Consider the following 25556-nt stretch of genomic DNA (forward strand, 5'->3'; position numbering starts at 1 on the left):
TTACGTTTTCAAAGTTCCCTAAGAAATTTTCAGCTGAAACTTATTATGCCACTAGTGCTGGGTCTGAGATATTAGAAGGTAAAAACAAAACTGTAAGTCAATTTTACATACTTGTATTTATATATCCTGTCATTAAAAAAAAAAAAAAATCACAATTGTAATATTGTGTAACCATTGTTTAACTTGAAGTTAAACAATATATGTAATAAAATTTTCATGAACAGCAAAGAAGCTGTCAATAGACCTAAGGTTTTTCATCAACAGGATTTTTTTAAAAATACATATATACAAACACGTGTGTATACACACAAAACATACACAGTATATATACAATAATATTGAATGTTATATACATACACACACAAATGTTTTTTCCTTAGTCTTAAAAATGTTTAAGAACTATCAAATTTTAAATATTGCTTTCAGAAATGGACAAGGAAGAGAACGGCTTTCCATCCTGAAAGCTAACTAATGCTAAATTTAGAATGATAACAAAGTGGGGGTGGGTAGGTTTAAATCTTCTGACATAAACAGTAATTAACATCTAATAGAGGGACATGATATCATGCTGAGCAAATGACAAAACTCCTCCACAAATAAAGCTCTCTGAAACATGTAGCATAAACATTGTCTTTTGTAAATAATAAAGTGGACGAGACTAAAACAATAAATACTAAAGCTATTTGAATATTTTAACTGTATTATGATATATTATAAACAACTTCAAACAAAATCAAGGAAAAGAAATGAATTCCTATCTGCCAGAACATGCACTTTGCCAATGTGTATAAACATATGTACATAGCTAAACCACAACCCAAACATTCAGGCCCTGCTCTTTCTTGTGCCTGCCAGGAAAGCAAACTGGTTATCAGTAATTTACCTCTAGTTCAGTCAGTACAAGCACACATTTTGCCCACCCCCTTTCCACCTCTTACTCCTAAAAGTAGTATCTACAAATCAGAATGCAAGTTAGCATGACAACCTTGATACACTGTGAGAATTCCAGTCATTGAAAAAATTTGGAATTCTCAGGATATAGTATTTATTACAGTAATAAAGTATGCAAATAAATGCAGAATATCTTTAATCTGTTTCCGAGTTAAGGTGTTTTCTAAGTTTTAAAGATTCATAATTATTAGAACATTCTGGCTAGTCTGTATTTTACTGAAAATGCATATACAAACATGAAATACACAAATAGTGTAAGAGTAATGTTTCACACTTTGTTTTGTAAACTACAAACTTTCGAAGAATAGTATTATAAAGAGATGATACATTAACCATTAAATACATTATTCTTAAATTTTAATTTTTATTTTAATATTTACATTTATTTGTGGAGTACAGTATTATAATTCAATATATGTATACAATGCTCAAATCAGGGTAATTAGCATTTCCACCTTCTCAAATAAGTACACTACTTTAAAGTTAATTATATAAAGTCATACACCTGAAATAACCAAATAAACACCAAAAGGATAGAAATTTAGCATTAAGAATTATACTGGAAACTATTATTAAGCAGAATGTATTTGTGTTTCTTGGATCTAGTCTCTATTTTCAAAATCATACTATGTCCTATTTTCCTTTGCTATGTATTTCCATGGAAATGTGAAACAACATATAATCTTATCAGTAGACATTTCCAAAATTCAGTCTCACTTACTGTGGATTCCAAATTGTCCATCATCAATAATAATTTCACTTTCTAGAATTCAAGGAAAATAGAAAACACTGTTAAAATTCATAATGTTTAAAGAATGAACAACTGAGAAATTACCAACATTAAGGACTGTTTAAAATATTAAATCTACAACTTAAAAGCAGCATAAAATGAATAAGCATATTTATTGTAGCCCTCAATAAAGAATTCCCTTTTAAAGATACTTGCAAGTAGTACAGTTCTTACAGAGTTTGGATCATTATTCATGATAGCATAAGGAAGCGAAAGAAAATTCCTCAGAGAGGTGCTCTAGAGGCACTGGGATGAACTTCTACACCCATCAATGTACAAAACTAACAGGATGCTGGACAATGATAACTCCTTGTGGATTTTCAAACCAAAAGTCTTGGCACAATTAAAATGCTTATTCTTATGTAGTGCACATTCTGAACTTGTCTAAAATATAATTCTCCTCAAATTCCAAGGATAATCTATAGTCAGCTAAAGCTTTACAAACAGTATAAACTTACCTGTATATACAGAGCTGTGAGGAACTACCAAAAAGAGAATAAATGCTAGCATATCCCCTTCAACTAATGTTCAAATAAATGAGAAAAGCTTTAAGATCCAACCCTCTAAATACTAATTGTCTTTCCCTCCTGCTTCCCTTTCCAATTTATTTTAAACATAAGTTTGAAATACTTGTTAAAATATTACAGTTCCTAATGCAGATTTTCTGATAGAGTTCACACAGCTTGTAAGTTTAGAAGTTATATTTCCCAAAAGAATAAATTTCTTTCTAAAAGAAAAGAAACAAAATCATTCCACTCCTCACAATAAGACAATATATTTAACTAAAAGATGCTTCAAAGTGCAAATTATTTTTTAAAATGTTTAATACCTAATAAGTTCCAACCTCAGTATGGGACTATTATAATTCTAAATATGCTACCATAAAGATTCTAAATATACTATTAAAAATGCATTAAAACACATTAAAAAAAATCCAATAAAGAGGATGGAATGAAACATCTGTTTAAACAAGATGTGTGCTGATATAGGGTAAAGCAGAAACTCCCACTCCTTACTAATCTAAGCTAGTAAATCAGCAAATCAGTTAATATACTTAGATTTTTAACTTTGCCTAGGAACTAAAAGATACATTTTTTGGCATTAAGTTAATATACAGATGAACACAAGTGGGTAATTTAATGTATGTAAATGAACTTCAAATTCTACTTTCAGTACGGAAAAGGAAATTCAAAAATACTTGTATAAAGAGAAATGCCATTTTTAGGCACAAGAAAGCTGAATTTTTTTTTTTTTTTTTTTTTTTTAAACTCTTGAGCATCACTTCTACCATAGGCAGCAGGGAATTTAGGTAAACTGGAAAGAATCTATGTCAACTACAACAAAGATATTTGAATTCACTCATACAAGTCTATTCAAGTATTTACTAGTTTAAAACTAGAATAATTTATTCTAGTACCTTTACTAGTCAAAGCTAAAAATTACAAAGTTTTTGTTTTCGATTAATTCATTCTTCAAATGTTCTCTAAGCCTGCGTAAGTAATCAAAGTCATGGATGCTCAGTCAAGAAGAATGTCATAAACTTCCTAGCCACTCCAAATGAAAACAAGTATTTCATAATAAATTAATCTAATCCAGGAAAACAAAAATAACTAGGCAAGCATTTCTAATAAAATTTGTAAAGGCAATTAAGTAAGAACTGTTTAGTTTTGAAAGTAAGATCCATGAAATGCTAAGTGAAATTTGTAGTACTAACAATGCATTGACTTTAAACTTTAGAATAAAAATTTATTAAATCCCACTAAGCCATTGTGCAGCATATTAGTAACTTTATGCATATGCCTCAAACAGATGCAGTTAATGCCCATACCTAAAGGGGTTATTGATCGTGGTTGTAGATGAGTCTCCCACTTGTGAACTATGACTTGACATGGACCACCGATAGTCTGCAATTTAAAAGTTAAACGTCTGCAATAATTTCTTATATCTTATTTTCTACCCATGACTCCATTAGATGTTTGTGGCCTAAATCTTATACTAAATATGAGACCAAGAGATTCATCTTGCTAATTATCAATATTATATGCCAAAATCAGGAATGTACCCAGGTTACAAAACATGATGTAATGCTGGAAGAAAATGAAGAGTGAGGCAGTAAATAAAGAAAAAAGAGATGAACTGGCACACAAAACTCTCTTAACCCCGTTCATAAATCAGCCTACAATACTCATTTTTTTTCCAAAACAATTTTAATTTTGATCTGATATTAATTAATTTTAATTTTGATCTGAATTAATTCTGTCATAAGTTAAAGTTAGTACCAAATATACTCTGTTTGGTGTGTCATCAAGCAGAGGAATTGCCAGATAAAATATTCACCTCCTGCTCAGCTCCAAGTGTTTGGAAAAAGTCTTAAGCCTACAATAGCAGAAATACTATGAAGGAGTACTTTGAGATCAATTATCACAAGTTATTCAAGGAATTAAAAGGCATAATAAAGTTGTTCATTACATTTATTGAAGAACACTAAGTGGGAAATAATAAGAACATCAGATTTCTCATATCACTGTGACCAGTGTCACTAAAGAGAACAGGAAACCCTAAAAGAAAGGACACAAGGACAAGTAAATCTGAAGATCAAGTGTGATAATAAGGGAGTTTATGTCCAAATTTAATTCTTATGCCTGTGAGTTTATCAATTCATACACTATGACAATTCCTAATACTGTCTTCTGATATCGAATTCCCTTACCAAAAAAAAAAAAACAAAGCTGTATGTGTTAACATACAATTTTAAAAGAACTATCACAGAAGATTCCCTGAGTATACCTAAAAGACTGAAAGTTGAAAGAGCTCAATTTTTAATTTAAAAAACTTAATTAAAATTATGTGCCAAAATAAAACTGTTAAATACACATTTTAAAAGCAAAAGTTTCAAAATAAATCTTACACTGCTATTTTTTCTTTACATATTCTATAAATAAATTTAATTACACAGAGAAGGCTATACAAAAATCAATTAGCACATAATTTTGGGATAATCACTACCAATATTTTCATATAAATCTTTTGAGCCCTTTTCTAGGCATGTATTACCTATCCTCTTAAAAAACCTAGGATACATAAGCATCTGTCTCTAGAGTGTACATCTTTAGATGACATCAAACACTCTTCTACATGTCTTACTGGATTTTAATACTGATTATATTTGATGGGTGCCAAATGATAGCCGAGTATGTAACAAATTAGGCATATTATTAAACATGAGCTAATTCAGTCACTTCAAATAACCAGGTTAAATTCTTTTTAAAATTTGCAAACTTTAAAAACTTAAAAACTGTAACAGCATTATTCATTAAAAATCATTAATCCTAAAATACTAAATGAAATGCTTTTTCTCTGGCTGAATACCTCCTTGCTATAAGAGTTCACTTAAAAATTGGTAGGATGAGTAGTTTTTTTTTTAATAAAATGTAATGTCAAACTGCTCATCTTAAAATATGGTGAATATCATTTCCGTTATATTAAAAGAGGAGATACATTTAACTTTCCTTCTGCTAGATATTTTTTGGTACAACTTCTTTCCTGACAAATATTTTAAATTTGGTTTTTACATCATTTAACTTTTAACTCATAAAAGATACAATCATGTATACATTAAAAGTAGAAACAAAGCCAGGGATGGTGATGCACACCTGTAATTCCAGCAACTCAGGAGGCTGAGGCAGGAGGATCAATAGCAATTTAGTGAGGCCCTAACCAACTATGTGAGAACCCACCTTCAAATTAAAAAAAAAAAAAAAAAAAGGAAAAAAAAAAAAAAAAAAAAAAAGGACCAGGGATGCAGCTCAGCAGTAAAGCACCCTCAGATTCAATCCCCAGTAACAACAACAAAAAAATTAGAAACAATGTTTTTTGTTTTTTTTTTTAACCAATGATAAGCAGCCAAAATAATCTATGCCTTTTCTTCACCTCTCCCCTAAATTTCTCTTTTCTTCAAAGACGGTGTGGGATTATATTCTCATAAAAATTACTCAGCAAAGGTGGGTTGAAAGGGTGCTGTTAATATGTCAACAGGGATAAAATGTGGATAGAGCAAAAAGGGATATTTGGTTTTGTTTTCTTTTAATTCAAGTGTCAGGGGAACATAATATTTTGACTGGTTTATCTGTACTTAATCATGTAAGGACAGCCCTGTGTATTAAATATTTGATAGGAAACTTATTTAGTAGAAACTTTAATATTCCCACTCTCCTCTATTTTAGTAACAAACCCACCACTCATGCCATAAAATCACCTAGACATAAACAGAATAGTTTTTCTATTTGTTTCTTTTTTGCAGTGCCAGGGATCAAACCCAGGGCCTTGTGCATGCTAGACAAGCACTCAACCACCAAGCTATATCCCCAGTCCTTGAATAGAGGGTCAGAGGGACAGTCCATAAGTACAGCTCAACAGATGATTTCTAACCATATTTACTAATATTCACATTACAAATCCATGTTGACTGGTAAGCATACAAAGTGGTATGATACCAAAAAAGAAAAAAGAACCTAGTCTTAAAATACATCTAACTTCCAAAATTGATATTACTACTTTATTAACATAAGAAGGTAATCTTAAATTTTAGCTTTATTGAAGTTCTTTTAAAAAAATAAAAACTAAAGCCTAAATATTGGGAAATTCAAATTCTCAAACATGCAATCCTTTTAAAAATACTATTATAATAACTCATTCTTCTCCAACATCTTAGAAAAAGAACAATTCTGTTCGCAAAAGACTGCAATGGTTTTAAGTTTTCAGAGTAAGGTAGATGGTGGATCTTTGGAAGAAAAAAATAAGAATATCAATCCAAGACAATGTTCCATTAACAGTACTACATGAATTATTTCACAATTTAATGTATCTAAAATCAGATGGCTATAGAAATGTTTTAGAATATGTATATTAATGAAAACATTTTAAAAATCAATTTGCTTCTGCAGAAAAAAAATCTTATTTTGCTTTCTTAAACACTGACATTACTTGACTACATCAAGCACTGAGAAGTAAATCAAAAATAATCCAACATGTAGACTGGGGATTTGTTTCTGAACAATCCAAGAAGCAAAATTATCAGTGAATTCTGCTAATATCATTGCAGATGTGAACTTTCAACACTTTTATTACTATTTCCTTTCCACAATTTTGAAAGCAACCTGTATGTAAAAGGGAACTGAGGAATTTTTATTTAAGAAGTCATAAAGAATCCAAACCCATGTTATTTTAAAAATCACTACTTTTAGTAAGACCAGAGAAAAATGGTCACCTAAGCATGATTAGAACAAAGGAAGCTAGGTCAACAGATATCTCTAAGAAGGCTCAAATCTCAAGTTGATAGCTAGAGCATTTAGCATACAGAAGAACTTCACTGTGTATTAAGAAACCATTCTCCAAAATGACAACCTAAGTTATTTTGAAAATGAATAATTATCAACCTCTCACAGATGATTCTCTTAAGAAAAATCAAGGGAGATTAAGATCAAAATAAGAATCTGTAATGAATTTAAGTGAATGAATGTTAGCAACTCTAAACATCAGAAACATGTTTCTAAAACATAAAGACCTACTTTCACAAAAAATGAATAAAACCTTCAAAGTATATAATTAAAAACTGGCTAACATTTCATCATTCTACTTCCTAATTCTAGCTACCAGCAGAGAGGGGTGAACATGAATTTAAAAAAAAAAAAAAAAAAAAAAGTTTAAATTACATGCCAATTCAAAAATATCTGTTGTGAAGATGTAAAATCAATGGACTGCAGACTCAAACAAATGTTTTCATTCTGCAACACTCACTACCTTTGTTTGCCAAGTTTAAATAAGATAGTAGTTTGCCTTGTCACTTGTAAAATTATTTTAAAATTCAACATATTAACACCTTAGTCTATTTTCACAAATGTAAAAGAACATACAGCTGAGAAAAACTGAGAAAAAGCACTTCAGAGCCCAACTTCTAACTAAAAGGAAAATGCCAGAAAAAGCAAAGTATGGAAGAGAAAATATGAATGGTAAAATTTCATTTGCTTATAATAAAATTTTAATAATGAAAGGAATCTGAGAAACCTAGGAGTTCAAACCCTTCATTTTACAGTTGAAGCAGCTAAACTATACAGGTAAAGTGACTTGTCCAAAAATAACTTAGGTTCTACAACTGCCAAGTTACACTACCCCCCTAAAACTTTTGACCCAAAAAAATTAATCCTATTTCCCATGTCAGTTTTTTAATATTTTCATCATTACTTTGCTTTCCTATCATTACTTATGGTCATAAAAATGTAATCCATTAATTTACTTCATTTCATGATTTAAGATTCCCTGCACATTAATCATTTGACAATGTACAATTGAGACAAACTTTCATAATACTTCTAATAAAAATGTTTCATTTAAAAAGTGCCACCAACTTTTAAAATAAGTATCACTTTAAGCCAGCATGTGGAAAAATAGCCATATACATGGGATTTTATGTAGCTATTTACTCTATTCCATGAAAAACATACTTACCATGGCAGCCCCTGCATCACACGGTACATGTGTACACGATACAGAGCAAGCACCTACTTAAAGAAACACACTCACCAACACATACTGTAAACTTTTGCAAGTATTACATGGGGATAAACTTGTGGTTTTTTTGTTTGTTTGTTTTGGATTTTTGTTTTGTTTTATTTTTACTGTTCAGGAGATGTCTTGCCAATTTTTCCAAAACGCATTTTGGACTGATTGCTATTTTGGTTACATTTTCAATGAAGTGGAAAAAAATATTACAGGTTGGCTTTATTTCACCTGTGTTGACAATAGTCTTACTTTAGAAAACTATGCCCCAAGGACTCATTGTGATTTTTCTTGTCCAAATTCCGAGTAAAATTTAGTTGATTTTTTAAGATACAAAAGTAGATTTCACATACCAGGATTCTCAGACTTCCAATGTCAGGAGTATTGTAGCCTATGTTTCTAGACACAATAGTTCAATTTATACTGAAGAACTTCACCATGGTGTTGTAGCATTATGCTAATAAGTAAAAGATGCTCTTTTCTTAGGTTGTTAAAGTGAGACCATTGTCAAGATAAGCCAACACAAAGATCAACCATAATGTAATTCAAGTTCAATTACTGAGTATTTACAAAGTACTCGGAATAAAAAACGTAATAGGTGCAAAAGACAGCTGAAATAGGGTTGTCAATTTTCTTTCTTCTCTGTAATGGTGGCTAAGAAAATGAGGTAACAGTGACTGCTTGCATTTCTCACATGTAGCAAAAGTATCCAATCACTCCCAAGGGAAATACATTTTTTAAAAAGGTCTAATCCATGTTGTTTCCTAGATCCCTGCTTAAAACCCTTATTCACATGCAGCCCAAGAGTGTCAAAGGCAAAAATCTGAAGGGAAAGAATCCTTTCAGCAAAAAAAAATCTGTAGACTAAGAGAAAAAGAATCAACTTTTATTCTTTTCTAAATATGAAAACAATTCCAAAATAATAAATCACTGTGAACAGGCAGATTGAGAATTAACAGATATTCCAAAGGCTTTCAGAAAAGACCCTGGCTTATCAATACTACCTTGTGAAAAAATCTAGGAGGAATCACTTCAATAATGAAAGGAGTTAAACAACACAGTCACTAAGAGATGACTGCTGGGAAATAATTTTTAAAAACAATTAACCGTTTAAAGCTGGCTATGCACTCCTCTAAATATATCTACACAGTATAAAATTAAAAACAAAAAGAAAAATCTTTGCAACTGATGACTAACTAACTTACAAAAGTTACCAAAAATGCAAACCTATAGAGAACATTCATCATTAAAACCAATTTCATGGTAAGAATATTGCAGAATATACTTACTATCAGTCTTTTAAAAATTCCAAGGCAGACAACATTTGCCTCTGAAGTGGCTACTTACTTGTTTTTTGTTACTAAAATGTTATTGAGAATTCCATTCCTTACTGACTAAAACAAACTCATTTTACTTTTAATGGTTTCAAAATTAAGCTAGTGGCTTTTGAAAGAAACAAGTGATAAAGAAATTGGAAACTAGATAAAGAAAACATACCTTTGGTTCTAAAAAGCACCCTCTGAAGTAGCGATATTGAACTGATATGCCTCTAGTGAGTTCAATGGTTGCTTTCCATAACATGCTGTGAGGAAAAAAAAAAAAAAAAAATCAAAAAAAGCAGCATCAATATCAAACTAAAATTATGTATAAATAACTCATAATTGACAAAACCCCTCAAATACAGTCTGTGACCAATACCACCCATTTATTCCTATACAAAATTTAAAACAGGACTACTCTACAACAGGCAATGGAAACATAGTGATAATGCAGGACAGCTCCATCTTCAAGGAATTGCTTTCCTATGTGGACAAATAAGCAAACAAGATAAACTGCAAGTTTTAGAGAAGGCTTTATGGAACAGAGGCCTCAGTGATTAAGAACCATCTGAAGTGAAATCTAAATGATGAGAAAGAACCAAATATACATGGAGCAAAAATACACCAAACAGAAATCCAAGCAGTGCAAAGGCAAAAGCCTCTCTAGACTTCCTACTTAGCTCAGGATGTTACATCGTTGTTAAGAGGCTTTGGGACCAAAGGTTAAGGTCACAAGTGAGGAATGAACACAGGCAAGTTACACTCATGCCCAACAATACTACTCAGGCTCTAGCCCAGGTCAAGGACTTAGTTATCTGTAACTTGCTTCAACTCAATGTTCTCCTCTGAACTATGCTATTCAAACAACATTGGCTCAACAGCTGCCTTATAGTGAAATAATTCACTGTTACTAATGATTTTAACTGATTTTTTAGCTTCAATGGTAGACCACTGACATACAAAGTGAGTCCTGGGAACAGCATTATCAGTTGGGAACACGTGAATGCAAATTCTCAGGCCTCATCCAGCCCTACTGAATTAGAAACCCACATTTTTAAATTGGTGCATTATAATTACACATAACGATGAGATTTTTCACATATCCATGCATGTACACAACATAATTTGACCAATATCACCCCCCCCAGCACTTCCCTACTCCCTTCCTGTTTCTCAGCCCCTTGGTCCCTTTCCTTTACTGATCTCTGATTTTCAAGATTCCCCCCACTACACATCTTTCTTTTTCCTCTCGAGCTACTGAGAGAGAGAAAATACATGACCCTCGATGTTCTGAGTTTGACTTGTTTTCTTAACATAATGGTCTCTAGTTCCATTCATTTTCCTCCAAATGACATAATTTCATTTTTCTTTACTGTTGAATCAAACTCCATTGTGTATATACACCACATTTTCTTTATCCATTCATCCACTGATGGGTACCTTGGCTGGTTCCATAGTTTGGCTATTGTGAATTGCACTGCTATAAACATGGGTATGCATGTATCACTGTAGTGTGATGACTTTTAGTTCTTTAGGATAAATACCAAGGATTGGTACGGATGGGTCATATGGGGGTCGCATGCTTACTCTTTTGAGGAACCTCCATACTGTTTTCCATAGTATTTACAATCTTACGACCAGTGTAAAAGTGTTCTTTTTTTCTCTGAATCCTCTTTAGTGTGTATTATTGTTTGTATTCTTGATGACTGCCATTCTGACTGGAGTAAGATGAAATCTCAGTGTAGTTTTGACTTGCATTTCCCTAATTGCTAATGATGTTGGAACATTATTTTTTCATATTTTTTGGCCATTTATATTTCTTCTTTTAAGAAGTATCTGCTTAATTCATTTGCCCATTTATTAATAGGGTTATTTCTGTTTTTTGATATAAAAATTTTTGAGTTCTTTATATATTCTAGATATTAATCCTCTGTCAGAAGAATAGCTAGCAAAGATTTACTCCCATCCTGTAGGTTCTCTCTTCACATTCCTAATTGTTACTCTTGCTGTGCAGGAACTTTTAATTTGATGCCATCCATTTTATTAACTCTTGGCATTATTTCCTGAGTTTAAGGGTCCTCTAATCTGTATTTTAACAAGGATCTAGGTGACTCTGATGAAAACTTAAGGTTGAGTGCCACTGTCATAGCCCATTACCCAATCATATTCAGCCTGTGTAGTTGCAGCTCCAAATGATGCCTGTGTGTGTACACCTGTCTGCCCAGGATCCACCCTTGGAGATTCTAACTTCATGGATCTTAGGTGGTACCTAGCCACATAGAACTTACAAAATTTTACAGGCCAATCAGATGTATACGGCCAGTTGCCTATCACTGCTACAAAACAAAGACAGCAAATACTCTACACAGGTACCCTTACTTTTCCCCTGATAAGCCTCAGAATCCTTTTCAACAGAGGGCTTCAGGCAGATTCATTAACTCATTTCTGCTGCTACAAAACAACTAAAAAAGGGTGGGTGGCAGGGGAGATTTCCAGGAATATCTCATCCAGTCAGCCAGAGTATATGGAACTAGCCCCAGATGTGCATAGAAGAATTAGTGGTAAGCTTTGAAAAATGTTCTGGTGCTCCTCTCCCATCCACTATTCTCAGTCTCTAGAAGCAGGATCTAGGTATGTGTATTTTTAAAAAAGTGATTCTGTTATATTCCACTGGTTAAGAACTACTAAATAAATGGAAAAAGCAAGTTGCCAAGTCTTTTTACCTCACTTCTTGAACCAAATGCTTCTGAAGTTAAAAAATGAACCAGAACTATTTCATGAGTTCAGTGAATTCAAGACTGAACGTATTCTGATTAAATTTCAGGAAAAAGGGCAATGAGATTGAGTACAGGGTTGAAATGCCCTCCTATCCATCCCCAAAGTGTTACAAAATACCCAAAAAAGAGCAAATAAAATCATAAGTGACTCACATCTTCACCCTTCTTAGGAAACAATACCATAACCTTGAAATGATCTGTAAGTAGGCAAAAATTTCCAACAGAGCTCTAGCTACCATCTGGCACCAAAAGCTAGTAAGAAGTTTAAAGAAAATGTGAACAAGAGGGACACAGAGGCCTTAGAGGTAGAGCACATTAAAATCCCAAAGATATGCCATACTTCTAAACACAAAAAAAGTCATCTGAAGGCAAGTAGACTCTCTTATACTCTTGGAAAAGCACTTCCTTTTCCCTGTGAAGTACTGTCTATCTGCTGTATACGACTCAACTATTTCAATGTACATCAGCAATGTATAAATGGCTGGTCCCTTAAGGTTCAGTAGGTAAGTGCTGTCTCATTCTGTATACATCACTTTGACTAGGGAGGCTGAAATCAACTCAAGACAAGCAGAGGTGTTTTAGAAACAAGTTCAGAAAGACATGAGGTTTCACTTCAGATAGGAATGGCTGATCTGAAAAATCAAAGAAAAATGGCCACTTCAAAGAAATAAGTATCTTGTTCTTCTGTGAGAATCTAATAAGGAATATATACCAACTACCATCTACCAATAGAACTCTACTTAAAAAAAACAGTTGAGAAAAAGTTTGGCTGTGGTGGCAAAATGGGCTTGGGTGGCTCCTCGGCGGGTTGCGGTGGTGGCCTTAGCAGTTCCTCCTGACCCTATTAATGTTGGGGTCAGGCCTGGGGAGGATGGCGCCCTAGAGCCTTGCCTTGCTGGGGTAGGGGCAGGAGGGAACAGGGTGAAGATCCGCCATGTTGGAGGTGACCCAGAGTCTGCTGCAGCGCTAGGGCACCAGTTTTAGGAGAGGCGTCAACTTCGACTCTTGGGGCCAGCTGGTGGAGGCGATAGATGAGTATCAGATATTGTCAAGACATTTACAAAAAGAGGCCCAAGCTCAACACAATAATTCTGAATTCACAGAAGAGCAAAAGAAAACCACAGGCAAAATTGCAACATGCTTGGAATTGCAAAGTGCAGCTATACAGTCCACACAGTCCCAAGAAGAATTTAAACTGGAGGACCTGAAGAAGTTAGAACCAATCATAAAGAATATTCTCACCTATAATAAAGAATTTTCATTTGATGTTCAACCTGTCCTATTAAGAAGAATTTTAGCACCTGGAGAGGAAGAGCATTTGGAATTTGAAGATGAAGAAGAAGGTGGTGCTGGAGCACGGTCTCCTGATTCTTTTCCTGCTAGAGTTCCAAGGTTGCCATCAGAACCCAGAATGACATTGCTCACTATCAGGACTGAGAAAATTGGTCTGAAAGATGCTGGACGGTGCATCAATCCCTATATCACAGTTAGTGTAAAGGATATGAATGGCACAGATTTAACTCCTGTGCAAGATACTCCTGTGGTTTCAAGAAAAGAAGATACATATGTTCATTTTAATGTGGACACTGAACTCCAGAAGCATATTGAAAAATTAACCAAAGGTGCAGCTATCTTCTTTGAATTCAAACACTGCAGGCCTAAAAAAAGGCTTATCAGCACCAACTGTTTTGCTTTCATGGAGATGGATGAGATTAAACCTGGGCCAATTTTAATAGAACTATAGAAGAAACCCACTGACTTTAAAAGAAGGAAATTGCAGTTAATGTCCAAGAAACCACTTTATCTTCATCTACATCAAACTTTGCACAAGGAATGATTCTGATATGAATAATCTGGAACTTCTGTGAATTTTAGCACTCAGTAGAAACATCATAGCTCTGTGTAGCATATTCACCCTTCAGGAGGCAGGAAGTGAGCGGTACCCATAGGCCAGTGAGTCCATTGCAAAGATGTACCACAGAACTAAAGTCCAGCACCTCGCTGTTGTATAAGACTCCTTTGGATACAGGTCTATTGTAGATTTTGAAACATGTTTTTACTTTTCAATTACTTGTGCAATTAATAGTGTTTTCCAATTTACCACTATTCCTCCTATCCTACTTCCTGGAACAATACTGCTATAGTTAAGTATGCTCACCTTCAAACTTAACACAGCAATAAGAATGTGCTAGAGTTTACACATTTGCTCACTTTTGCTCCAATATGCTCTTTTGTTTGAACTAACTTCAAACTTTGAAGTGGGTAAGGATAGTACCAGATAATGGTTTGAAGGGAACTGGACCAGTTATGGTCTATCTTATAGACTGTTCCTTAGAGGTGGCCTAAATTCACCCTGATCTGATAGTTCTGCTTAGAATAGTGTGCCTTGGCCAGAACAGTATTCTACATGGGAGTGTTCCCCAAGTTGTAGCTGTGATTTTTTTTTTCCAGATGACCAGATTGTTTTTCTGAAAGTGAGCATATTTTTAGTAATGTTGATTAGTTGTTCTTTTACATCACATTGCTATTCTTTCCAATAATGATTCTAGGGTTAACACTGAAACCATCTCAGAATAATTGCAAATTTTTTCATGGGTTTATATGTCTTCTAAATCATGTCATCTAAAAATAAGTGGGTCAGATACTAACGAGATACTGTAGAATAACTGCTGTTTTTCTGACAGATTGTAAAACCTTAAAACCTGTGTACCTCATCTTTAAAAAGTGAAGAGTATGCAAAATCCGGAAAGATATTCTATTTTTTTTTAATATAGTATATAGGTTTGCCATTTATTTCCTATTTAGATATATTGACATTCATCCATATGAATTATGCAGGTCATTAGCCTATTATAATTCGACTATTTACATTACCTTTGACTTAATGATGAGACATAAATAAAACTATCATAGTACATGAGGTGGATAATTGATACACAGTACATTAAGATTTGTGAGTGCCTTTTGTGGGTTAGATGTAGCACCCACATATTTTAATATTCACTATTTTAGAAGAACAATGCATGAGGGGAATATAGTGTCGATATTTGGCCTATTTTTCAACTAGTGTAAACCCTAGTCATACCATCCAATGTTTGCTTTTTATAACAAGTAACAGTTGTTTTAGCCCCTGCACTTCAAGAGATCTAGTCTTTATTTTCAGTTGTCTATTAGGTCAATTCAGTTTACTAGATGAATGTTAATAAAAACTATTAAATAAATTAAAACAAAGAAACAAACAAACAAACAAAAAAAAAAAAACAGCTGAGGACCAGAATAGAAAATGGATCATACTACTGACAAAAAAAAGAGGTATTCTGTGTACTTCTGTTTTCCTTTCTTGGCTCACATTATGATACTGATATACTTTCCTTTGTTGCTTTCCTTGACTTTGTGATCCGTGCTCCTCAAGCCATCTGCTATGGAGGACCAGTTCTTGTCTGCTGGTTTGTTTTACTGAATGTGTCCAATGACCAATACTCTTCCATCTACATATGTAGTTCAATGAGATGAGCCCAAGATGATGTATACAGATGCCCTGACAATGTCAAATTGCTACAAACATTTCTGAATGCTTGCTCTCAATTTCTGCATTTTTAAATTTGGCATCAGTCCATATCACTGACTGAAAAAAAGTCCTCTGGATAGGTCCACAGGCCATATTTTTAGTAGCACTGCTTTATGGGAAAATTAACTTTGAGCCTAAGGAGTCTTAAATAATCACCTCTGCTGGTGCTTCTTTTCTCTTATTTATTTTTATTTTCTTGGTACTGGGGATGAATCCACAGATGCTTTCCCACTAAGCTATATCCCCAGTCCTTTTCATTTTTTATTGTGACACGGTCTCACCAAGTTGCTGAGGCTGGCCTTGAACTTGCAATCCTCCTACCTCAGCCTCCAGAGTTGCTGGGATTCCAGGCATTCACCATTGCACTTGGCTTAGCTGGTATTTCTCTATTTAGTGGCACTGGATGTATTTGTACACTATTTATGACAATGCATAACACTTCCAAATATCAATAAGTGGGATAAAGGCCACCTCTGTTGACTTCTACTAGTCTAACCTCTTTACTGTGTAGATGAGCTGAGACATTAGACTTGCCCAACATTAGTTAACTGGATATTGGTGACCAACACCCAGATTCCCCTTTACCCACCCTACTGTGTCTATGCTGTTCAATGCTGCATTCCTTTATATTAGCTAAGATATCTAAGTGTGTGTTCCACTCTACTCTTTTTAATTATACCTTATACTTCTCAAGAATATAATTTCATAGGTGAAAACAAAATTAATTAGATCTCTTATCAAGAACATATACTGAGGGCTGGAGATATAGCTCAGGGGTAGAGCACATGAAAGTGTGAAGTCCAGGATTTGATCCCCAGAATTTAAAAAAGTTATACTGAGAAGGCAAAAAGATAATGCTTCAGTTTTGCTCTTTAGGAATATGGTGGTAAGTATCCAAAGAACCAGTCAAGAATTTTACATGGTTGAGAGGAAGAGATGGAGGAACAGAGATACCTGTTTTTCACAAAAACTTTGTAAAACTATTTCACTCCTTAAATAATGTACATGTGATATTCTGACAATTAAACTGAAAGAAAAAGTATATGCTAAAGCACCTTAGCAGTCCCTACATCTATAAAGTGAATGCCACAATTACTCTGTAATCTGACATTGCCTTGCTTACCTTTCACCAGTCTCATTCTCTGGAAGAAGAGCCACAGCATTTTGTGGATTCCAGTTTCCTAAAGCATCACAGCTTCCACATATTGCAAAAACTTCACCTAAAGAAACACAAGAGTCTTTTCCTAAGTAGAAAAATTTTCAAATTTCAGTTTTAGGAAACAAGAAAAGATTAATCAATTGCACTATTTCAACTGGGTGTGTGTTCAAGTCAGAAGACAGCAGCAATGTAACTTTAAAACCCTCAAAACAAAGACACAGGGAAAAATCCAGTACTCCTCATTCCAATAATGACTATTATTTCACCTGAACACTTCTCATTGATAGAATGTAAAAGTCACTATATTGCTATCCAGTATAGGCTTGTAGAAGTCTATAATTTCTTAGATGCAGAAATTTTTGACTTATATCAACACATTCTGAATTAATGTACTTAAAATTCATAAAGGAAAAGAAAATGAATTGAGTCCAAATGCCAATTTGGTTCAAAACAAGCTCCTACTATTTGTTCCAAAATGGTGTATCCCAAATGGAAAATAATTAAACTTCAAGACTCAGTGGTTCACTTTGTTCCTATATGGTATGCCTGCATTTTACCAATTCCCTCCTGCAGTATTACTTTGTCTTTCTGTTGATTCCCTGGGAATACACTTCTGAAAAAAGAAAACATTTTACCAAAACAAATCCACCTCTCTCTTCAACTGGCCCTCATTTTTAAAAGAATACAAAGACTTGATTGCTAACTAAAGATATTTGCAAAGGGACCCCCCCACATGTTCTTTTTACTTGTTCTTTCCCTTTTTACTGCTTGTTCTTTCTAACTATCCTTCCCTGCCCTTCCTACTCTCTACATTTAGCAGAGAATGTGCTACAGAGGAGATCAAGATGATGGGATGCTATGGGGGGCGGGGGGAGTCTCCCTCGATACCCTCTCCCTGTCCCTCTACTTCTTCCTTCCCACCTACAGAATCATCTACACTTATAGGCACCATTATCTCCTTTCTTGGTTCCTGAGAATGTGTTCCCCTCATAAAGCTGAAATTCTGTGGTCAGTTTACTTGCCTCACGTGGCCAGCTCCTTCAAATGAAAACTGCCTATCTACAACTCCCTTAAAGGGTATAATATAGTTCTGCTGTCTCCTCTCCAGGAGGCTACACACAGGATCAGAGGTGAGTACTTGGTCCTCTGGAGAGTCAATACACCAGATGACTAGAAATCTCCAATCTGCAAAATCTACCCAGAGGTAGAGCTGTACCAGATTATCTTGACAAAGAACAAGAACTTGGCGACAGACAGACACACACACACACACACACACAACACACTTTGCCACCTGCCATGAAGGTTGCTAGTACAAAGATGTTAGATATAGAGTGAGTCACTAATTTATTCTTTGAATACATGTTTACTATATTCATAGTCTGTGCCAAGCACTGTGCTAGGTGCAGGAATTTGACATAAACAAGACAAGGTCATGTTTTTAGAGCTTACAATCTGTTTACAAACAAAATTACTAAAGTAATTCTATAAAATCTTTAGAATATGCTACAAAATAGTGCCAGCAACCTGAGAAAATTTTGCAGGGGTCCTCACTTTGTGGAATGTGAGAGTTAAGAGGTGGGGGAGGGGTAGGACAGAGATCTAGACAGAGGAAACCATTTGAGAAAAATTCAAGAGGAAAGGAGAAGGAACACAGCAGATTTGAGGAACTGAAAGGTGGCCAGTATAGCCAGAGTATATGAAATAGGGAGGTCTGCGACTCAGGTGTAGCACTGTTTTGATATGCTATCTAAACTAAAAATTATCTCACAGTGCTTCCACAGACAGCAAAAAATACAATAAGACCAAAAGATAATTTACAAGTATCCAACAGTTATTTTAGCCAAGTATTTCACCAGTTTCTTGTACTAGCTAACATAATATTCCTCATTTTCATGTTAATTTAAAAATCATAGCCCAACCATCTTCATTCTATGCAAAATTAAATAAATCTAAAGCTTTTCTCAAACATGAGAATAAGACACTTCGAGGAGGGTTTTTCCCCAAGAGTTTACTGTTCTCAGAGGACATTTCTGATAGGCAAGGTTATAGATATTTTCGTCTAGAAATTAGGACCACTCTAATAACAACTCCATGTTTAAAATAACTTAGATAGGAAAAATGCTCATTTAATTTTAAAAATTGTTTTAAGGTAAAATTTACAATACCTGGTAAAAGATTTCCCCTTATTTCAAAGGTAACTTGAGAAGGTGTCATTCTGATGGATTTATTTTAGGATGTCTTGCTAAGAAGAAAAAGAGAAGTTGTCACTTATAGTACATGAAAACACTAACATTAGATAGTCACCATCGCAAAACAAGTTAATCCAGGAACTATGTTTCCATTTTTTAACAGAATACTTAATGTCTTTGCAGCTTTATACTAATTTTTTTCAAAAAGTCATTTTAAGAGGAAAAGAGGTCAAAAAGCAAAAAAATGAAAATGAATCTCAACTATGACTACAAGATTCATTTTACAGTCCCTATACATAAAATGACTGCATTATTTGGGAAGTACCTAACATGATTTAATGAACCTTTTCTGAAGATGTACCTACCTAAATATCGCTAAGAAAATTGTCCAAACTTGTAAGGAGTTAAGTGTCTCCTGCAATATACTTTCTCTTCTGATAAGCAGCTGTTCTGAATTCAACCTATCTTTCCTGAGCAGATTCATGTTGTGGTGGGGGGGAGGGGACTATAAATAGAAAAATGTTTGACTCAGGAGGTTTTCTACTTAAGATGTGCAGACTGTAAGATAATGAAGATTGAATCCAGGGATGCTTTAATGTTGAGCTACATCCTCAGACCTTTTTATTTTTTGAGTCAAGGTCTTGTGAAGCTGTTGAAGTTGACCTCAAATATGTAATCCTCCTGCCTCAGCCTCCTTAGTTGCTGGGGTTATAGGCCACATTGCTCTGCAAACTTTAATAACAAGGAAACAACCAAAGAAAAGGATCTCTCACTGAAACAAACTAGTTATTTTTGCAACAAGTTTCAGAATCTGCTTCTAAGATACAATGTAACTAATTTAAGAAAAACAACCCTTTCCCACAAATAATAATCTGATTTTCTCTTTATTAACCATATTATTAAGCAAGTTCTACAAGCTTCGAATTTAGAGTCTTGACATAATCCACTTCGATTCTGTTGATTCTAAATGATCCTGCATACATGCCATTCTTCTCTAGCTATCAACTTCATTTAAAATCATAAGTACAGTGTTGGTCACAGTGGTGCACACCTGTAGTCTCAGTGGATTGGGAGGCTGAGGCAGGAAGATTTAAAGTTCTAGGCCTGCCTCAGCAATTTAGTGAGGCCCTAAACAACTTAGCTAGACTCTGTCTCTAAATAAAACATAAAATGGGCTGGGGATGTGGCTCAGTGGTTAAGCACTCTTGGTTCAATTCCCAGTACCAAAAACAAAACCAAAACCATAAGTACAAGTGTTGGAGATGCAGCTCAGTGACAGAGTACTTGTCTAGTATGCCACAAGTCCTGAGTTCAATACCCAGTTAAAAAAAAAACAAACAAAAACCACACACACTTAAGTACATACAAATCTTTTGGCTTCCAAATCTCTTCCAAGTAACACATTTTATGTCAACTAGAATATTCTTCCTTAGTTTTGTGATTTTTTGAATCACTTCGATTATTTATAGAAATCTAAACCTCTAAGATTTTGAGTCTTTTACTGCTTTTTTGTGCACATTTTCTCATTTTTTCCTTTCTTCCCTTTCAGTCAAATAAGTCATCTCCTCCTTAACCAACTGAGGGAAGACAGGAAATAGTTTTAAACACATACATACATATTAATACCTAGATTATGTAAATACATACACACATAAATAGCCGCATAGTTTAAAAAACATACTCTACATAAGGACAAATCATGTTCTATATAACTTCTCCAACACCTCCAAGACTTTTACATACCAATCCATCAAAGTTCCTAAAAGAATCATAATGTCTTTATTCTGCATCATTTCCATTAATGAACCACCTAAATTTCATTTATATCTATAGATTATAAGATAATCCTAAAGTACTTTTTATAGTTATTCATTCCTGTATTTCTTCTCTGCTCCCTTTCCCTCCCTCTGAACAAATGCATAACTCTACAATGGTCATTTAATAAATATTGCTACTCAACAGTTAACCACATCTCCAAGTCAAGGGAGACAGATCTATTATCAGTGTTTCTCACTACAGGCAATTTTGCCCTCCAGGGAATACGGGCAATATTGGGAGGTATTTTTAGTTGTCACAACTGGGAGGGATGTTCCTAACGTCTAGAGGATAAAGGCCAGGAGCGCTGCTAAATACCCTACAGTGCACAGAACAGCCCTCCACGTAAATGTCCAGGTTCAAATATCAATAGGGCTGAAGTTCAGAAACCTGACCTATAATATCTATAGAGAGCTGTTAAATAGGATCAAGAGTCAGAGCTCAATATGAGCTACAAACTGTATATCATCACATTTATATCAATTATAAAATATAGTACTGAAAATATATTTTATATATGTAAAATACTGTTAGGTCATGATGTACATGGACAAAGAATTCCACATTTGATGACTCTACTATTTCAGTTAGTAAATTCAAGAAAACTTGAATTTTTGGAGAAAACTTGTCCTTGATCAAAATAATTTCCAAGCTATATCGTTCTACTTTCTGTGTCTAAGAGTAAACTCCATCAATTTAAAGTATATACATCCAATTCTGGAACTCTAGATTGTCACCCTCTCATTAGCTTGTTATCTGAATAATAATTCTTTTTTAAGATGACATGATATGAATCTGAGTATAACCTTAAGAGTATATTTTATTCTAATAAAATGGTTCACTGAAGCACTGCAATCTTACATTTAATTGAACATCTCTACCATACCAAGAAGAAAACTTACAGCTAGAGAAAAAAGAAAGAAAGAAAATCTTGACTTTTAAGCAACTGAATTAATTTTAAGAGAGAGCATAAACCTCATCATCCAACAAAATGGCTGAATAGTCAACCTCAATCTTAAACTATAACTTGTACTTTCAGTGTTTACTGCCACACTTCTCAACTAAGGATAATCTCATCTACGTGATTACACAGTTGATAGCTAACTGCTGACCAATTTTAAATAACCAATTCAACCAAGTGAAGAAGAATCTGATGTAAATATTTCTATGTCTTAAAACCAATAGCTAGTATAAAATTATCTCTAGATTTCTACTACATTAAGACAAACAGGAAATGTATATAAATAAAAGGGAAATAAATCAGCTGATTTAATAAAGTGGCTATAGTAACTTGGCAGTAAACAGCTGCAGTAAATGTACTATACAAAGTTAAATACACAGCACAAAATCACCCCCCAAAAAAAATCTCCCCAAAAGTCAACAAAGCATCACCTTCCACTTCAATTGACAAGTCAACCAAGCAAGCTAGTTCAAATTTTCATCCCCACAAAATAAATACCACACCAAATAAAAAAACCTGAAGAGCTGCTTCGAGGGCAGTTTACTTGATCGTGGACACAGGCCAAAATTCTGGTGCAGGATTGAAGCATACAGTTTTGGCACCCAGCTACCACCAAAACAGCAATGACGAAGTAAAAAACGGATCTACTGTGGACCACAAAATTTACATACTCACTGGTACTTCTTCCTCTCCCAAACAAACAAAAAACATCCCAACATGGAGGGGGAGGTGTTCCAAATAAACAGCAAACAAAAATAAGATGAAAAAAATGCTAGTCACTGTAGGCACACGAGCTGACCATGAAGCTATTTTAACCAATTCACTTATACCTCACAAACAGACTACACTTCTTGAGGCAGGTCTTGGTTTTTTTTTTTTTTTTTTTTTGCGGTGCTAGGGATTGAACCCAGGGCCTTGTGCTTGCAAGGCAAGCACTCTACCAACTGAGCTATATCCCCAGCCCTTGGTTTTGTTTTTTCTAAAAAAAAAAAAAAAAAAAAATTTAAAAACTGCACTTTTAAAAGATAAACCGCATTCTCATCCAAGAGTTTGCGTAGTACTTAAAACTATTTTAACATTTTTAAAACTGGAGACTTTAGCAAAATATTATAATTAACTTAGAGTTTTTGAAATTTCAGAGTTCACACTACCTGTCAAAATAAACTTTACGGTATTCTTTTTGTCAAACAAACTTTCCCAACACTTGACTTTACCAGTTCATCAGCTTGGGAAACAAAAGGGAGATTTAAGCAAACCAAGTACAGGAACATTTAGTTTAGAGGTGAACTGACGTCAGCTATTTTTAGCTAAAGTGTGTAAGTCTGGCCAAAAAGAATGTTTTCCTTCAAAATTCTTCAAGGAATAAAAAGTTGTTTCCAATTAGCCTTGCTCTTTCCTAGACTCCAGCAACTTTGATCCTCTTAACTAGCTACAGTAAAAGAACATATGAAATCCCTACATTAATAACTGTTATTTTTGGTGAAGGATATCATGATCCCACTTTTCTGACCTCTGCATACTTTAAGTCAATGTTTTAATCAAATATGTACATATTAATCGATTTTTTATTTAGGAAGCATTTCTGAAGATTAAGCTACATTAATAATTGCAAATCAAATTTCTAAACAATGCAGTAACATTTTCCAAATGTTTTCCACTTCATTTTCTGATATATATTTCATACACTTTCATAATATGTATGTTGTTATGCATTTCATATACTTTTCCTGTTTGAGTTATACACAAAATTTGCTTCATCAATCTACTTTTTGTATGTATCAAATTTTATTCACTATGAATTCTCTTTTGTGGTCATCACTTCTTTAGCCCATTTTCCTATGTCTTACTTTGCAGATTTAAATTTTGTATAGAAAGATGCCTAGATCTTAAACCAGAAATGAACTAGGCTTTGTGCACTTCTACCTCTGTTGATTTTGTGCTATTTGTATCTAGAGCACTAAAAATAGGAAACAGACTGATAGCTTGTATTTTTCTCTCAGTTATGTAATAACTGTTAGAAATGTAGCAAATAGAAGCAGCAGCATTAAGAGATAGAGTAAGTTGGTAGGAGCACGGCAGAAATCGGGAGAGACAGAAAGGAGTGTGAAAACACCCTTCCATCCAAACATCCTGCTTTTGTTTGGTTTGATCAGTTCCTCTATGCTGGTACTACATAAGACTCAAGAGCTGCCTCAAGGTGAAAAAAGTATCTACAATTCATGCCAGATTTCCTTTCCAACTAGGCAGTGCGTGAGGGAGGAAGGGGCCCAATAGACTGAGGCTTCCTCCGAAAAGTCAGCAAGATGGTTTGGGGAGCTCTGGAATAAGCAAAGCTTAAGAGGAGTACAACAGCCTCAAAATTTTATCGAGAGCACTGATGACTGTTCCTGGAATAGGAATATTCCTAGTAAAGTAAGGCACTGTGGTTCCTCGGAATAAACTGAGTTACACAAGCAAGCCCAAGACTTTTGGTCCCTATCAAATGCTCACTCTGCCACTCTGAGTTTTCTTGCCGTGGTCACTAATTTTAGGCAATTGGTGGGAAGAGGGAAAAAAAAAAAAAAAAACCAGTTGTCAAGACACTGAGTTACTTAGGGACAGAGGCGGTGGGAGAGGGGACTGCTGTGGGAAAGCGGGACCCGAGGGACTTCTGCATTTTGTGTTTCTTTGTTCCTTAACTTAGTACTGTGTATATTCTTGGTGGTCCTATACTCTATAATAAATTCTGGCCGCATATGTTTCAAAAGGGAACTAAGCACTGAACTGTCCGGCAGAATCGTGGTCGCGAACAAAAGCGGGAGAGTATTCCTACCACCGACTTGCCGCAGCGAACGTCAAGGCCGCCGAGGCGACCGCCGCGGCGCCGGCCGCAGCCGCGGTACCCCGCCCGCCCCTCGGCCCCGCGCCCCCCGCCCCGCCGCGTCCCCGGCACGGACTGCCCTGCCCCTCGGCTTGCCACGTGAGCGGCCGCCGCGGCCCGCACCCGGCGTCCGGCCCGCCAGCCCTACCTGCCGAGTCCTGGGGTCAGCGGGTCCGCGCCGCCGCCGCGCCGGAGAGCGAGGGCCGCGGGCCGAGGTGCCGGACGCCCTCCGTCCACGCCTCGCCAGCGCTCCTCCAGGCGATCCGCGGCAGCGACGAGAGGTAGGAAGCGCCTCCGCTCAAACCGGTTTCAGCTGCTCCAGACCAAACGGCCAGGCCACCCCATGGGGCGGGGCCGAAGGGCGGCGAGGCGGGGCCTGACGTCACGCCCGGCGCCGTCCCGGCCAATCAGAGGCCGCGCGCGGGGGGCGGGCCCGCGCGTTCCTGGAAAGGGCCCGCGACGGCGGCCGACGGTGGACGGGTATTCCCAGGTTCCCCGCGACTTGCTTACTACTCGGATCTCGGGCTTGGGGTGGTAGATGCGTGCCGAGGTTGAGCAAGTTCAGGTCGCGTTAGGAACAATCAGGGTGGAAGCTGAAGCTGCAGTTTT

General features: G+C 35.4%; 1 protein-coding gene and 1 pseudogene across 8 annotated transcripts in view; one reads left to right on the plus strand and one right to left on the minus strand.

The window, feature by feature from the left end:
- The window catches only part of Gpcpd1 (glycerophosphocholine phosphodiesterase 1), a 58027-nt gene extending 32739 nt beyond the window's left edge, over positions 1–25288 (minus strand). For 2 of the 8 annotated variants that reach the window (XM_047538474.1, XM_047538472.1), the window contains exons 1-6: positions 25096–25288; positions 19288–19364; positions 17084–17180; positions 9794–9878; positions 3570–3645; positions 1673–1714 (exon numbers count right to left, since the gene is read on the minus strand). In XM_047538474.1, coding sequence (XP_047394430.1) covers positions 1673–1714; positions 3570–3645; positions 9794–9878; positions 17084–17180; positions 19288–19336 — 349 coding nt within the window. In that variant the 5' untranslated portion in view covers positions 19337–19364; positions 25096–25288. Of the gene's footprint in view, positions 1–1672; positions 1715–3569; positions 3646–9793; positions 9879–17083; positions 17205–19287; positions 19365–25095 lie in introns of all 8 variants that reach the window. The other 6 variants (XM_047538471.1, XM_047538469.1, XM_047538473.1 and 3 more) reach the window with 5 other exon arrangements.
- On the plus strand, positions 13327–14229 carry LOC124975953 (axin interactor, dorsalization-associated protein-like; annotated as a pseudogene).
- Positions 25289–25556: the final 268 nt, after the last annotated feature.

This window comes from Sciurus carolinensis, chromosome 2 (assembly GCF_902686445.1).
Source record: "Sciurus carolinensis chromosome 2, mSciCar1.2, whole genome shotgun sequence".
NCBI lineage: Eukaryota > Metazoa > Chordata > Mammalia > Rodentia > Sciuridae > Sciurus > Sciurus carolinensis.